This window comes from Formica exsecta, unplaced genomic scaffold, assembly GCF_003651465.1.
Source record: "Formica exsecta isolate Colony F162 unplaced genomic scaffold, ASM365146v1 scaffold303, whole genome shotgun sequence".
NCBI classification, from domain to species: Eukaryota; Metazoa; Arthropoda; class Insecta; order Hymenoptera; family Formicidae; genus Formica; species Formica exsecta.
The window spans coordinates 90,278-107,737 of NW_021850289.1; the positions used below are offsets into that span (position 1 = coordinate 90,278).

General features: G+C 33.0%; 1 protein-coding gene across 1 annotated transcript in view; it reads right to left on the reverse strand.

The window, feature by feature from the left end:
• Positions 1-17,460, reverse strand: part of LOC115237666 (coiled-coil domain-containing protein CG32809) — an 89,874-nt gene that overhangs the window by 10,147 nt on the left and 62,267 nt on the right. The window contains 8 exon segments of the mRNA XM_029810868.1: positions 10,320-10,416; positions 11,227-11,409; positions 11,649-11,756; positions 11,843-11,962; positions 12,156-12,381; positions 15,217-15,279; positions 16,228-16,317; positions 17,127-17,195. Of these exon segments, the coding sequence (XP_029666728.1) occupies positions 10,320-10,416; positions 11,227-11,409; positions 11,649-11,756; positions 11,843-11,962; positions 12,156-12,381; positions 15,217-15,279; positions 16,228-16,317; positions 17,127-17,195 (956 nt within the window).

Here is a 17,460-nt window from a genome sequence, read left to right on the forward strand (position 1 = left end):
AGAGAGAGAGAGCGCAATGATGAGTCATGAATCGTAATAAGTGAACGAAAAAAGGCACACAATCGTAAGACATAATACATAAATATGATTAATTCCGTTAGATAGTTACCTGCGGTCAGTTATACGTTTTGTGCGTGCGTTGTGCGTGTTACAAGTCAGTACTCGTTTGGGGCTCTTTTACATTTGGCATCGATTGCTGTCCGGTATTAGTCAACTTAAAAAAAAAAACAGAGAAACCAAAAATCAAAAATTCGAGGTCAGAAGTCATATTGTGGACCGCGCGTGGAAGAAAAAAAAAAAATATTTTTCGTCGCGAACGTTTACACGCGGACACGCGGTAAATTAGGGTAAATCGCGAAAGCACAAAAGCATCTAAAACACATCTGAAGAGCTATTCGAATAATTAGGAAAATCTTTTATGATGCTTTTCGGACAACGCGTTGCCCGAAAAGCGTCATAAAAGTGGAATACGACAGCGCGAGATTTTTCCATAATTGTTGAAAATAATATATCTATTCATTTGACAATTTTTCTAAAACTTGAAGAATATTCTATCGTTACTATATATATATATATACATATATTATTAATTACTCTTGATATTTCGTAAAGATTAATATATTATGACATTATAATCGTCAGAATTATTTTACCCCAACCGCCCAACCGTTTATTTACATACGATATTCGCGTGTCGTCCATTATCGACGTTTAATCTCGCGAATCTCCGTGCGAAAAAGCAATGGAGAACGCATGACGTATCGCTCGGGCATACTTGCGGTCTATAAATATATGAATATAGCTACATAAGCGTTATAATAATGCAATGAAAAAAATTAAGAATCGAGGAATGACACAAAATTAAATAAATTAAGTATAATTTATATACACACATATTAACTTACTGTAATATGACGATTAAAATGTAAATGATTTTGATTGTTAATCTAGAATATATATTTTAATCTCAATAAAAGGATACTAAAGTATATTTCGAATATAGTTCATCATTCTTGTAATCAACAAACTATGATTTCCAGATTGTATGCATTTAAACGTAAATATAAATCATATTATCGTTATCGATTATCGATTATCATCAATCGTACAGCTGAAAAAATATAACGATAGGCACATGATATATGATTAGCTTCACAAGTGGAATAAAGTTAACAATGTTTTTTTCTCGATAAAAAAAATCCCATATAATAATAAAACACTATTATCAAATAAAATTCATATTAAATTTTATAGATTTTATAGATATGTATCGCGCACTTTTTTCCGTTTTGTCTAATCTTCACTTTCGCGCATAAATTATTCTGTAATTAAAAACTCAGAACTAATAACTTTTTTATATGTGATTAAAATAAATAAAATTAAATCGTATATGAAAAAATCATTCTTGTTGTGATAATTTCATAAAAGAATGTTTAATTACTCTGGTACTACTTTTGCCTAAGAATATTATAAAATTATATCGCATATAATTTTCGACTTTATTCCATTTGATGTGTGAATGTCGCGCACATGTACACGCAGATGCAAACGCGCTTTTCGTGATGACGAGGCGGCATATCGAAACGTTTCACTGGAAGACGATTAATGTCATCGAATTATATACGTATGTATATTTACATATGTATACGCCTTCAAACGGAAGCAATTCGAGTTTCCGATTCGATTTAGTTGCGAAGACGGAAAGTCGCGCAAGGAATCCACCAGACGAAATATATAAAAAGGATAGAGACGTGCGTTGAATGACCTTTCGTAGTCTCGTGAAAAGTGACGAATATGATGAAGTGATATACAGAGAAAGAAAAAAAGAGAGAGAAAGACAGAGAAAGAGAGAGAAAAAGAGAAAGAAAGACAAAGAGGGGGAGGAAAAAAGACTAACACATCAATATAGGGAAGAATCTCTGTGAATTGCATTTGCGCGCGTTTGTGATATGTCACGGAAAATCTAATGTAAACTTGAAAAATGTCGAAGATTATGTTAGAAGACGAGGGACGGGCAAAGGGTGAGACCTTACTATAAGAAGTGGATTGGAGCGAGTGTGTCTGACGATTATGGGTCGCTACTACTCCCGCGTACTACATCGCATCGTTGACTGTTTCACATCATCGGCGATCGGAATCGAAAATAAATTTGAATGAGATCAATCATCGATGCTGTATACATCTGTCGCTAAAGTGCGCCGATTCTCACGTTTTTATTTTCATAAAATAAACATATAACATAAATGTCCAAAAGTTGTCGTATAAAAAGATTTTCTATATTTTCTTATTTAAGTTGTGAAATATCTTTTAGGCATTTTCTTGGATATCCCTTAGATTTTTATGCTCAAATCAAATCATATTGAAAATTAAATTGAAATCAATTAAATTGAACTGTCTTAAAATATTATATTAATCAAAATGTCTCTTATAGAAAATTTCAATGTCCTTTTTTTATTGGACTCTCATATAAACTCAAGTTTAAAAATAAAAAATGTGTCTTTTTCGCAATAAAAATGTTAATCTTCGCTTTTAAACTTGCATCTAGCTTTTTAAAATTAGCAGATCGTATTAAAAGAATTCTAGGATTAAAGAATTTTTGATAAAATCGCTTAAAAAATTTAAAAAAAGCTTTGAGAAAGATAAATATCAAAAATTAATCAATCTCCTATATCATCGATGTTACGAAACAATCCTCGACATTCGCCGATGCTCGATGAACGAAAGCGCTCGCTTTTCTTCGTCTTTCGTCTTTCGAATCGGCAAGAGCGTCTTAATAAGGCTAGCTCGGAAGTGCTCGCGCGGATATTCGAGAAAAATCAAGAAGGAGAAACATGTTGTGTATATATAAAAAAATATTATATATTAATTGGTAAATATGTATATCTTGCAAAAAAGGCCAAGTGAGAGCGCTAAAATCAAAGACGTATAGCACGTAGCACAGCAGAATCTTAATGAAGGTTTGCTTGTCTTTTGAATTGGCTAAGTGACGCTAGCCAATGCATATAATGTTAAGGACTGTATGCGTGTATATGTATGTGTATGTTTATGATTGAGATATACGTGTTATACATAAACGCGTCTTTTCGCGAAAATTTGGTACGAATTTGTATACGCGAAAGCCCGCACAAAGACTTTTTCGTCGTATCTCGGACTCAGGCATTAATATGTAACAAAATATTCGGAACGATCTCAAGCAGAATAGTGTGTAAAGCTATAGGGAATTAATTAAGTGCAAAATAATCTCAGGACAGAAATGAGAAATCGCGCAGCGTTTCTTGTGCCTTTGATTCTCGTCTCAATGTGCTCCATGAAAAACGTGCAGTAGAGATAAGCGGACTTATATATATATAATAAGCCAGAAAATGACAATATTTCTAAAGTATTAAGCGTTTTTTTTATTACGTTAGAAGATATAAACTACTAGCATTTATACTTCTGATTTTTAAATATCAATTTATGTATTAAATTATATATGTATACACATATATAATGTTGCATTTAATCCAAATAATGTAATGCGATATATCAAGACTAATAAGCGAACCGTTAGGTAAATATAATAATAAAATATAATTCAAAAATATTGTATATTATTGTTATACCATAAATAAGCGAACAATTTTTAAAGCTTCTTTAAAAATTATTTGCTGCAAAATCTTATAGATTGTGATTTTGTAGAGTTTTATACGTATATAAAAAATGTATATAAACGGTAAAAAATTGTATTACTCGCCTACGTAAAATTATTAATAAAAAGCGATAATTAAAAAAAGCGTAATATATTATCAAAAGAATTTATTGTAATTATCACAAACAATCTTTTGCTGGTCTTGTAACTGCTCATATCTACTGCACATTTTGACATTTTTCATTTCATCTACAAACCTATTTCAATCTTTAAACATCTAATAGAAAAATGCAATCAATAATCGCCTGTGCACTTTCCGATATTCCCAATCAGTCTCCGACTTGAGAAAAGGGAAAGCATTTGTAGTTTGTATAATATTTTTTTTTATAGCACAATGATAAAAAGAACGCGACTATACAAAAACTGAGAGTCGAAGAATAAGAGTAAAATTCGTTTGTCAGAACAAGCATGTATCAAGACGGAGTTTAAGGTGGAATGTCAAATGACTGTAGCACGTGTAGTGATAGAAAAATTAGATTCATTAGATTTACTCCGAAGAATTTCGCTAAACTGCCAGAAATATTTGATTTTATGTGATTTAGAAAATTTATTAATATTTCATTTATTATATGAGGATAAATTTCCCATTTTTTTCTCCAATATTTTTATCTTATCAAGATTAATATTCTATATTTCATAAAAAGTTTTAGCATAAGTGTATCTGTTTTATGAATTTATATTTATTTATAATGTCATGTGATGTGCAAACTAATTTATACAATGGTTGCGCGTGGAATATGCAAAGAATTAATAAATTACAAGATTTAGGAAACAGAAAAATTTCTACTTTCATTTTACATTTTTTTAATACAATGATAAGAAAAATGGAATTTGGCGGAATACTCCGGAGCGCCGTAAAAGAATAACAATCATCGATAATATGATAATTGTGCTGCAGACATATTGATAAAAAAATATACGAATATAAATAATCGTATATGATACATATGTGTGCGTGTATATGTATATATATATATATGCGTGTAGTGTATGTATAATATATATTCGTGTATATGTATATAAAAATAGTACAGAATAATAATTATAATAATAATAATGACATAATGATAATAATAATAATAGAATAATAAACGGTAGTTTTATATATATAATAGTAATAATAATTATATAATAATTTATAAATATGAATAAGTAAAAATTTACTCGTGACTGGTCTGTATGGCCTCCTTGAAGTTAGTACTCCACTTCCAGCCATACTAAAAAATTAATATTATTTTCACTATCTGTTAAGCTGTAACTTGTTTCTTATATTTGTTTTTTTTTATTTTTTCTTCTAATTCTTTTTTTTTCTATTTTTATCTTTCTATTATAGTTTTCGTATGCATAATAACTTGCTTAACCCGCGTCGCTCGATTTTTGCAAAACAAATGCGAAAAAAGAGATCTTCGTCAAAGCAGCGTCTCTTTTCGCTACGTACGTTATTAAAGATGCGTCTGGTTCGTTTCGGCAACATCGAGTTTGGTCGGCGTTGCCGGTCAAACAGCCGGTCGTGATGTATATATATATATATGCGTGTAGTGTATGTATAATATATATTCGTGTATATGTATATAAAAATAGTACAGAATAATAATTATAATAATAATAATGACATAATGATAATAATAATAATAGAATAATAAACGGTAGTTTTATATATATAATAGTAATAATAATTATATAATAATTTATAAATATGAATAAGTAAAAATTTACTCGTGACTGGTCTGTATGGCCTCCTTGAAGTTAGTACTCCACTTCCAGCCATACTAAAAAATTAATATTATTTTCACTATCTGTTAAGCTGTAACTTGTTTCTTATATTTGTTTTTTTTTATTTTTTCTTCTAATTCTTTTTTTTTCTATTTTTATCTTTCTATTATAGTTTTCGTATGCATAATAACTTGCTTAACCCGCGTCGCTCGATTTTTGCAAAACAAATGCGAAAAAAGAGATCTTCGTCAAAGCAGCGTCTCTTTTCGCTACGTACGTTATTAAAGATGCGTCTGGTTCGTTTCGGCAACATCGAGTTTGGTCGGCGTTGCCGGTCAAACAGCCGGTCGTGATACGAATTACGAGATGCCCGCAAAAAAAAAGAAAAAAAGGGAAGACTCTCGTCGCGACGCAAATTTCCGTCGTTGAATCACAACTAACACTTATGAATGATCTGACAAAACATCGTGATCAGCGTCGTCGAAAACGAGGTGTAAAAGCGATCTGCGCTCTATACCATTTTAGGCGATTTTATACCTCTTCATATCTTGCGCTTTGCGCGATTTTGTGAATGAAAACTTTCGTATATATTCTCGTCTTGTTACCAGTGAAAATCATCCGTATGGTGAAACGCAAAGCGCAAGATGCGAGACTGCAAAATCGCTTTAATGGGATAGCAAGCAGTGTTTGATACAATTCTGAAGAAATTAAAGCAATGCGACGTTTTTAGCCAAACGTTGCATTGCCACTCTTCAAGCAATCTTCGAATCGCTCTCGAAACGAATGAATGACGATGAAAGAAAGAGAGAGAAAGTGAGGGGGAGAGGAAGAGAAGCTCGAGACAGCCGATCCGAGCGATTCGATTCTTCCGATATTCATGAACGATAAGCATCGACGGCTACGAATGTTTTGTCACACCATGCGCTAAATGTATAAAAAATATCTATACTATCGGGGCACAGCAAACATTGAAAATATTGGTTTTATGGATAACAGGGTGGAGGGATTCATATCACAGAAAGAGAAAAGAGAAAGAGAAAGAGAAAGAGAAAGAGAAAGAGAAAGAGAGAGAGAGAGAGAAACACAAGTTGCAGGAAAATTGCATTTTTTATTTCCGCCGGAATGCTTCCATTGCATTGTCGATCCGAAAAAAGATCATAGTAAAAAACAATGTGACTTTGAAAAAAAAAAGAGATTGAGAATTCGCGAGGGAAGAGAAGAAAGAGAGAGAAAAAAAATAAAAGAGAAAGAGAGACAGAAAAAAAGAGAGAGAGAGAGAGAAAGAGAGAGAGAGCCATCATCATGTCCAAGTATGTGACTTTTTATTTTCGGGAGAACCGTGTATAGCGAAAAAGACGGCAAGAGAAACTCGATTGTATTTCACACGAGTGTAAATGTAAATGTTGCATTTTTCGAGATTGTCGCCGTTGCGAGATGCTTGTTAAATGGATTTCCATCACAATTGTAAATCAGGAAATAAAAATCTTTGTGCAAATGTGTCGATAATCAACAATTATGTCGGATAACGCGGAGCGCTGCAATTTAATTATTATAATAAGTAAAATTATTATGCTTTTATACTAATAAATTCAATTAGTGCTATATGCAATTATCGGATTCCTGAGAGAATATGACGGGTGATAAATCTTGTTCATATTAAGATATACATCACAAGTGAGTGGCAGATTCCTAAAAATATATCTCGTACACTAGTGTATTTGCGTACGACGCATCTGAAGAGACGAAGCAATCATATGTTTAATCTTTCCTGAGAAGGTTTACATCAGATTTACTGTCAACGGTACTGTCAACGGTAGTGATCCAGGATGAACGAAAGGCATCTTCTAGGACGAGATAAATGGAATTACGTGTTGCGGATCTTTGTTCTTAATTGGATCAAAGATAACAGTTTCACTTGAAAATATTAATCCGCCCGTACATTTCAAATGTTGTAAATGCGCAGAAAAGAACACGCGTATTTTTAATACTTTTATCATTTAATTTTGAGGCTTTCAGAAAAATTTCCAATTAAAAAAATTTTTGTGTCTATCGATATTACATACTTTTACCTCGTGATATAATATCCACGATTTAACACAATTTTGCAATTGTGCGTTATTTTCCACTTATAAATATATCGTACAAATTGTACAAGACAATTTTTGTAAGTATAAGCAAATCTTTATATTGCTTAATTAATTTTACTAAAATATTGAAATTCTTATTTCGATATCGGATGACAAAGTACATTAAAAAGGCAAGTGTTGCTAAACTTTGTCGTACTGTATTAACACTAATGCCAACAATTATATCATTATCCACATTAATCGATAGATAAAAAATTTTAATGTGTAGTTCCCACATATATTAATCGTTTCGTAATTGTATTTCCACCATTTTGAGAGCTACATTGATCGTTTTGTCTGTTTGACTATACCATCATTGTTCAACTTACAGTTTCAAAAATACAGATAATCGTACGAAATGTTAGTTTAAACTAATCCAGCAATCTCAAAGCCTAAAATTTAATATTGACGTTTGTGCTACAATTTATTAATGGTTATCATATGTAATTGAGCAAAAACTCAAATTTAACGATATTAAAAAATATATACATATACATGTATTTTGATAAAAATCTAAAAAAAAACTAACATTTATATATTACTATTAATAATAAATTTTATTGCTTGTGATAGCAAAGTATACGCGCATTACAATTTTATTCACAACTGTTCGACATTTTGACGTGGGAATATTAAGACGAAATTTCAAAATTTATAGTTACAATACATGCGATAATACACGTCGAAAATTCAATTAATAATCGAACGCAGTCAAACAGACAGACTTTAATAATGATGTCTACTTTCCATGTGCATTGCAGTGATTTATATCAATGTTATTTGATCAGCGTCACAAGTGTGCGCGTGTATGTGTATGTTAGACAAATTATTGTACGTATATATAATACGTATATAACGTAGATATGTATACAAGTATATGCATATGTACGCAAAGAGAGAAAGATAGAGAGAGAAAGAGAGAAACAAGTATTTTACGTATATGATTATAGACATATTTATGTACCAGAACAAACTCTATGTCACTCGTTGCATGCGCTTGTTAGCATAATGGGGATACGGGGTAAGCGGTGGTCGGAGTAGTATAGTACACGTCTCACTGCAAAATACTATATCGGCTTACTTATGTGGGATAAGAAAGATCTACGAAGCATGGAGTGATGTCATCGACAATCTACTTTGTTAATAGGTAGCAGATTGTAATGTTGCCATTATGTCAAAAAGTGTTTGGTTGAATGAATTCGCAGAGGTGAAACAAGAAGCTGCGATGGGCACGATCGTAGTTTCTTAGTTTTTTCAAAATTTCATCTTTCATTGAACGTATTTACAAGTTTGCATTATATATCATCTTGTACGTAATTCATAATTTTATATATTAAGTACTTAAAAAAAATAATAAAACAGATAATATATAAAAATCTGTCAATATTACGTATAACTTTGTTCCTTTTAAATAATTGTATGATTATATAAATTATTACTCCACGTTTTATGTAGGATTTTAGTAATATAGGAAAAAAATTATAGTTTTAGAAAAAACTTTTCGTGAGGAAAAGTAAAGTTTTAAATTAAATTACATCGGTATATACTAAAAATTGTCGTATAAATATAAATCATAATTAAAAGTAATAAATACTTTCGCGAGTTTTATCTATTATAACTTTCCAAAAAAAACTTTTTAAATATCCATTTAAAATATTAGTAGAATACTATTTATAATTTATTTGATCTTAGTGAGAGAATATTATATCAAGACGTTATCTGTTATAACTTTTCAAATATTTTAATAGCATAAAGTAATTAAACGCTTTTCAAGTTAAAATGATTTGTTAAAAAAAAATCTGTTTCAAATGAATCAACATGAATAATATTTTCTATTATTTATCTACGTCTTTTATTTTTATATTTGTACTATGGAGAGAAACTTATTGAGGAAGTAAGCGCGTTATGTCCAATGTACGTATTTTGTTAAAGCATTTTATATATATGATCGTATTTAATAATATTTTATATCATTATTTCATGATATTTACTCGAATCACATCACAGGAAATATGATGCATTCCTCTTGAAATATATATCACGTCTATAATTTGTTCGTTAAATATGATTCGTGCCCATCTTGTAAATTCCAGTCATCACATGGATCAGAGCGTGCCGTGCCACTCACGACAAAGTGTGTCACACGACAAAATGTGCGCGAAACGAAGAAGGGACGTACGAGGAAAACAGGAATTTCCTCGTTTTCTGGGCTTTCAATCGTCGGAAAGTTCGACCCGACGAATGTCCTCAAAGCGAACGATTCCTAACGAAATTCGCGTCGTTTGCAATCAATCGTACCACGATTACACAGATACTCTCCGCAGAAAAAAGAACCTTCGCAACATCACAGAACGCGATTCAGGAAATTTTTTTCGATTAAAGATTCCACTCAAAATTCCTATCGTAACTAACGTCAATTTTTCATAATTATTCCGGTTCTTTTTTTTCTTCTTCCTCAGGGAAGAGGAAGCCGAGGAGGAAGGAGAATGCGGATAAAAATCAAGCGTGACACGCGAATCGGCCAAGGAGAAAACTCGGGAATATCGCATGCAACGTGAGGGTGGCGTGTGTTTTAGGAACCAGAGATAGGTGCGATTTACGCAGGTGCGACGAGCGAAGAAGTCGGAATAGGAGATCGGAGTAAAAAGGATGGATCTCGATAGAAGGTAAATAGATAGAGAAAGAGAAAAGAGAGAAAGAAAGAAAGAGAGAAAGAAAGAGAGAAAGAAAGAGAGAGAGAGAGAGAGAGAGAGAGCGAGCGAGCTAGCGAGCGGGGCCAATGGAGCGGTTACCTTGGAATGCTGTGCCGTCGTCGGTGTTATTGGTGGCGTTTCTTCGGCATCCACGCTCGCTGCGTTTGGTAATCGCTGCTCTTGCACCGACGCCAAGCTACAGCAGAAACCGAACTTTTGTCTGATCGGGAAAAAAATTTGGCAATACTATACGTTGTCGACTTATATGATCCATCAAGGAAGAACGTGTAACCGGTATTATTTTTATATAAATTTTGTTAGCGAGATAGTTTCGCATGCATCGTACTTTCTGCATATGGAGATAATCTCAATCCATAATGCGTATAATAGAGAATAAGATTCACAAGTGATTTTAAATAGTCCTTAAAAATGAGTGCCGCATACATAAAAAGTTTTGAAGCCGTGACATCGATCGATTTAATTGCCTGACGCCAATCTTACAAGAATGTCTGTTATCATAAAGACACTTTGTGGGAAGAAAATGCGTATTGCCAAGCAATTGTGTCAGCATATTATTAGATTGATTTTATTGGCAATCTTTATCTCAAAATTATATAGCGGCTATATTACTAGAAAGCATGTTCCAGTGATCATCGACGATATTGACGACTGGATCATTAATTAATATAATTGCAACTTAGATGTAACTACAAGAACATATATATATTTATTGTCATGTATAATTTATAATGAATAGTTTAAAAGAGTTTATTTAATAAGTCTAGAATTTATACCATCTAATATGATAAATGTATCGTTTAATAATTTTCACAAAACTTGTTATATTTATTAATGTTATATAATAATTTCCTTCTAGATTATTTTGTCCCTTAAGATGTATGTGAAATTTTATGACTTTGACTATAATTTTCGGTTGCATAAACAAATTTAGCTATCTTGTTTAGAATCATCGTGTCAATAGTATTTTAATAATAAAAAGTCATACCGTTTGAGCGTCACTAATGTGCCGGTGAGTTTCTTGCAACGTCTCAACGCGGACTCTAATCGTTCGGGTTCTTCCTTGAGGAACTTCTCCTCGCGCACCACTTTTTCCATTTCGGAGCTAAGTAGACCCTTCATACCTTCCTGCAGACTCGGGAAACGTACCTTGAGGTCAGCAACAGTTTTGCTGAAAGGCAAAATTATACCTAATCAAACGCGAAGAAGTGTTCAACTGTTAAAATAATTGATACGCAACCTTATTTTAAATTTTATAATTATTACACTAGTATATAAAAATATATTACATTAGCATAAAAAAAACATTTCAATGTACAAAGATCAGATGTAAATCTAGCGACATTTACAATTAATATAAATACGCAACTCTCTGCTCAAGTAGAATCGAAGTGCGCGTGTGCGGCTTACCTGGATTTACTCAATATCAAAGCCATATTCTCTACATCCGACATATTGACACGCGTCTTTCTATTGATCACGTTACCGCGAAGCTCCTCCACGGTGCTCTCCAGCTCGCTGAAATTCGCGAACGTTCGTTAGCGGCGTTTCAAATTGTTTTCTTTTTTCTTTAAGCGTCATCTCAACAGAATAATAACACTCACGTGAGATCTTTTTCCAGCCTTATCATTTCTTGCTTGTAGAGGTCTTCCTCGCGACTCAGTCGAATCTTCTCTGTGTCTCCAGCTGTCCAGGCCGCATCTCCTCCTGACAATAGCATAGCCCTGTAACAATAATCAGTTAAATTAAATGACCACCAGTTTTTCCAAGATATTGCAAGTTATGTAAATTTATTATATATATATATATATATTTTTTTTTTGTAATATTATAATAATATTTGTAAAAAAAACTTGTCGTGTGCATCGTGATTTTTCTTTCGATTCAATTACATAAGATACACAAGTTCTTTCATACCTAATGGTGATGAACGTGTCCCTGATCGTTTCGCGCACTGTATGGGCCTGTGCCTGCGACATGCGCCTGAGATTCCTCACTTCCTGCCTGAGGTCTTTCGCTTTCTTCTGGAGACCCCGCAGTTGATTGTACATTTCCGGTGTGAGCGCCAGGTCCCTGTATACGTATTGGCCGGCCACCAGCGCGGCCGGTTTCGGCGGTGGCGTCGGTTTGTGCCTGTCCCTCTCTGCAATTATTCATTTATGCGTAAGGGAACGTAGATATACCGCGAAGATTTCTCCACCAACATTTAAAGGATTCAAGCTCGCGCCGTATCGCATTCCTCCTTTCGTGCGAAATCCGGAGTGGCGAAAAAACCGACGGCGAGGGATGCAAATGAAAAATTTGCACCGACGAATATAAATCCAATCTGATTAGTTTCTTTCATAATTAATTACAGAATTTGTTGGAGAGAATATTGAATAAAATCATCGACCGATTTTATTTCAATCAATTCTCAATTCTGGCAATAATTAATCACAAAATTGTTAATCGAGAAAGATATATAACTGTATATATTTTATCTTTTCCATATTTTTCTTAGTCGATTGTTAAAATGAAATACATATATTGTTTGAATCTACATCCTATTGTATTTCGCTTTTTGTCAAGCAAAGTTTGCGAAAGGCAAAACGCTATGGCCGCAATGACGCATAAATGATTCGTCAGCGAAATTTCGTGCGTACGGCGGCTCAATCAGCTGATTAGACTTGACATTTGTCACTTATCGTCGTTGACTGTAACAATTTCGCACGATAGAAGAGCGGGCCCTAAGTAATGAGAGGACGGAGGCGACAGTTAAACAGGTCGGCGACAACACAATTTTACCGTCACTTTTTATTATTGCGATTTTTATTGGACGGATGACGAAAGGCACGACGGAAGAACGGAAAAAGGACACAGCAGATGACCTAATTGGCGGATGAAAATATTGTCGGTGTTTCAAGCCAAGAACCGTGTGCTTGTGTTACGTGTTATATAAATACTCTTTGTGATATGTGATATATTTCACTAATGTGTGCTACGTTTCTTTTTACGAGAGCGTAATTATTTTTACGGATAGACGCGTCGCGCGATGACCGATATTTATCGCAGCGATATATTCACCGGCGATAAAATCGAGTTGGCAATATATTAAGAATAAGTAATTCTATTGCGATGTCAGTATCCACACGTCTTTTTATTTCCTGAGCTCTCTATTTCGTATAAAAGCATGCACAAATTTTCATGTGTATTCATCGAAAGACAGAATAGATGCACATTAATTTCCATGATTAATTGAGATAGATATGCCTTTTATTTATTATAAAATTCCGTAACTAATTTTTTGTAAATAAAATCATAAGTGATAGTATGTAACACTTTTGAGAATCGAATTATCTAACAATATCTTTCAACTGATGCATTTACAAGTGCATCTACTCTAGCCAAACGCGCCGCGTGTACGTCACACGCTCTACATGTGAGACAGTTCCAGATGAACCGATCCCATGATATGCAACGTGACAGTGATAAGCAACGTCGTTCCAGCGGGCAAATAAAAATACGTTCCGACACCCGAGTCAGATGAATAAAGAATGAATTTACGAGGAAGAGAGTGAGGAAGTGGAAGGGTGAGACGGTATAAGACGGATGTATCGTGACGCTTTCAAACGATCGGCGGCAGCAGATACATAGCCGTGATATATCGCTCGGAGGTCTGAGCAGAAAGAAAGAGAAAGATAAAGAGAAAGAGAAAGGAATGAAATGTACATATTCGTCACAAATGTCCCGTAAAATGATACAAACGTATGAATTGTGTCTTCCGTTTTTCACGTATGAAAAGCATACGTTCGGCGCGAAAGCGCTGCGCAACCCGATCGTTCGTCAAAGCGATGATATATGAAGGGCACGGAGAAAAGGGCGAAACAATCGTGAACTTTAACGACTATTGTCGTCAAACGATATGATTTAAAACATGATGCAAAATAAGAGAGAGATGTAGTGAATTTCTCGTTCGGATAAAGTCGCATGATTTTTTAAATCTTACGCATGTAATTCCAAAAAGAGAAAAACCAGAGAGAAAGAGAGAATTCTGTCCGTCGAGTAAACATTAGCTGGTCACCGAATATGATTGATATGCAGTACGATTTTGTTTTTCAAAGTAACTTTTGCGAGATTCATTTATACATGTGTTTCTGATGAGTTTTACATAAAAAGACATGTAAACTCTGTATATAACGCTTAATTTATTCGTTTTCCATTTTGCCTGGACTGTACACTTTGCTTTTCTCGCATACCTTGAAAATCGATTTATATGGAAATAAACACATTAATTCGTTTAAATCCAGCAACGTTGACGTACAGCGCTCATCTCTTTATCGAAAACAGACTTACAATTTTCCGGTGCCCTCCATACAGTGTCGTCCCAGGAGACGAATAAAAAATTAAAAAGTAGAAAACTTCGAAACGACGGAACGACAGAAAAAATTATCGTATCAAACACTTGGAACGACGCTCCATTATGAATAACATATATATAGACACAGCGTGACACATATAAGGGAGAAGCATAGACATTAAAACTGGAACTATTCGGATAATGTGACATTTGCAAAATTATTTTGTGATCATTAAATATATTTAAACATTTTAAAAATATTTAAGTTATTCTAATATATTTAATGTAATAACAGAATATTTTATCTTGAATTTCGTTTTAAACCAGAATTTTTCAATGCAATGTCTGTGAAATATTTAACAAAATTTTAGTTTCATATCATTGGAATAACGAGCGTATCTTAAAAAAAAATACTTAGAGAGACATTATCTGATATCAAAAATATAAAAATTTAAAAGAAAGGAATTATATATATAAATATGAAAAATATAATATATATATAAATAAAATTTTAAGAGAAATAACATTTTAAATCGTATTTATAAATGTACGAGTTTTGTGTTTGTTGTTTGAAAAATATAGATTCTCTAAAATTTTGCCGAATAATTCCACTCCTAATAGAGAAACATGGGGAAATTTTACCTTGCGACGACATCCTCGGCAACGTGGAGGATTTGATTGCCGGTTTCGTGGGTTTTGTGTCCGCTAGTCGTGGTAGGCATTGCAGAATTGTATGAGAAGGCGTTAGAGATTATTGCGTTAGTATTCGCTATCGCGACGGGATCGATATTTTGTCATAGATATGTTTTCACTTTTATAGAATTTTCCTTCGATTAAATTGTGTTTTTAATATTAATATTATATTCATTGTATACTGAAAGCCAAAACAAATTACTTAAATTTAGAACGTTCATTTAAAGTTATAGATAAAAGTTTGTATAAAGATTAAATAAATTGAATGAAATAATGATACGAATTGAAAAATATATAAGTTTGACATGTGTATCCATTTTTGTGTAACATTATTCCTTGGAATAACGCGACGCATATGTGCATATGCACACAAATTAAATTAAGTTATTATAAACAATATCATTTTTGACATCATTGGTTATAAATTTGTTCTCGTAAATGATACAGAAAAGAATCATTTAACGCGACTGATCATTCAACGTGTCGATCAATCGAATCAAAGTCGAGCATGAATCAGACAAGAACTTTGCAAGATTTTGAAACACAGAGATTTCAATTAATTATAGGTCTTTCGAAACTTCAATCGAAATCAAACTCAAAGATATATTCTTCGATCATAAATTGTGGCAAATTTGCATACAATTTCTGTTCGTTGCAAAACAGTCATTCATAATACGATATCTCGAGTATCATTCCTATGCTATTATGCAGTTTTTGTTATTTCGGCAAGACCTAGATAATTAGAAAAAATATTAGAATCTCTCGGTGTACATTTATCTGGCATTATAAAATAAAAACTCTTTCTTGGATTTTGCTTTCGGTTATTATGCTAGCGCTCAGCCAAACGTTTACCACTTCCTTGATAAACGATCTAACAACGTGTGATTCGATATTCTGACAGCATGCTTACAATTAGCATACATTTTTGCTCGTTTATACGAGACGTGCGGTAGCCGTTACCTGCATGTTGCGGGGAGTGTTGTTTGGGGGAGTTCATGTCTGGTGGCTCGTCACTGAAGGACACTGACTTTTCAAACGACACCGACTTGTCTGCAATAGATGTTGATCAGCATATTTCTCCGTGATATATGTACGTTAAGAAGCGTAAGAAGCGTGTATGTGTGTATACCGGGTGGAATTAGCGCCGGCTTTAGGTATATGGATGTTTTCGTTAAATAATTTCGTATAATTGCAAAAATTCTATTTACCAGATAAATATTAATTAAGCTAGAAACTCAACTTGGGAAAATTTTGCTTCCTTTGATATCTTCGTAAATTGCGTGATTTCAAAAATTTAAATTAATTTACAAATATTTTAATCATTGCAATTGCGGAGTAATTTCTATTTCTAAGCAGCTGTTTTTCTGTTAATCATCCCTAAAGCCGGTAGCGTATAAAACGATTATGAAAATATGAAGATTTCGATGTAAGCACCGTGCAAACGAAAATCGCAGATGGTTCGCGGGACGTAATGTATATAAATTAAATATATCAATATTTTTTTAAAATAATATTTTTTATATTTCCACGGAAAACAAAAAAGAAAAAAATAATCGCGCGATTTGAATACGAAAAGATAATCAAGACTGAAAAAAAATGAAAAAGTATAATCTTGCGGATATGATTACAGATTTAATAAAAATTTTAAATTATTGGTTCTGTTAAACTTTCTGGGGAAAATGATCGTAAAATTATATATAAGATCGTATAGAGAAAAAAGTAGGAGATAAAATAATGTGAAAGAGGCACGAATGTGCGAGATGTATAATGATGATAACGCGAGATATGAGAAGCGGCAATGCATTTGCGAGAGCATTCGCAAGTGCGTGTATATAAAGGAAACATATATTGAAGCGCACCTTTGCCTAATTTTGGCGGTTTAACGTCAGTCCTTAAGTACGAGTCATCTGTAACGGCAGGTTGAGACACTTGAATTTTAAAGGACACGCGTTTTATTGACGGCGATAAAAAGATAGAGATAACGTTAAATATAATATGCATAAATATGTATATATAAATATTGATATAAATAAAGATCTTTAACGTCATACGAGTCATCTGTAACGGCAGGTTGAGACACTTGAATTTTAAAGGACACGCGTTTTATTGACGGCGATAAAAAGATAGAAAAGATAGAGAATATAATATGCATAAATATGTATATATAAATATTGATATAAATAAAGATAAAGA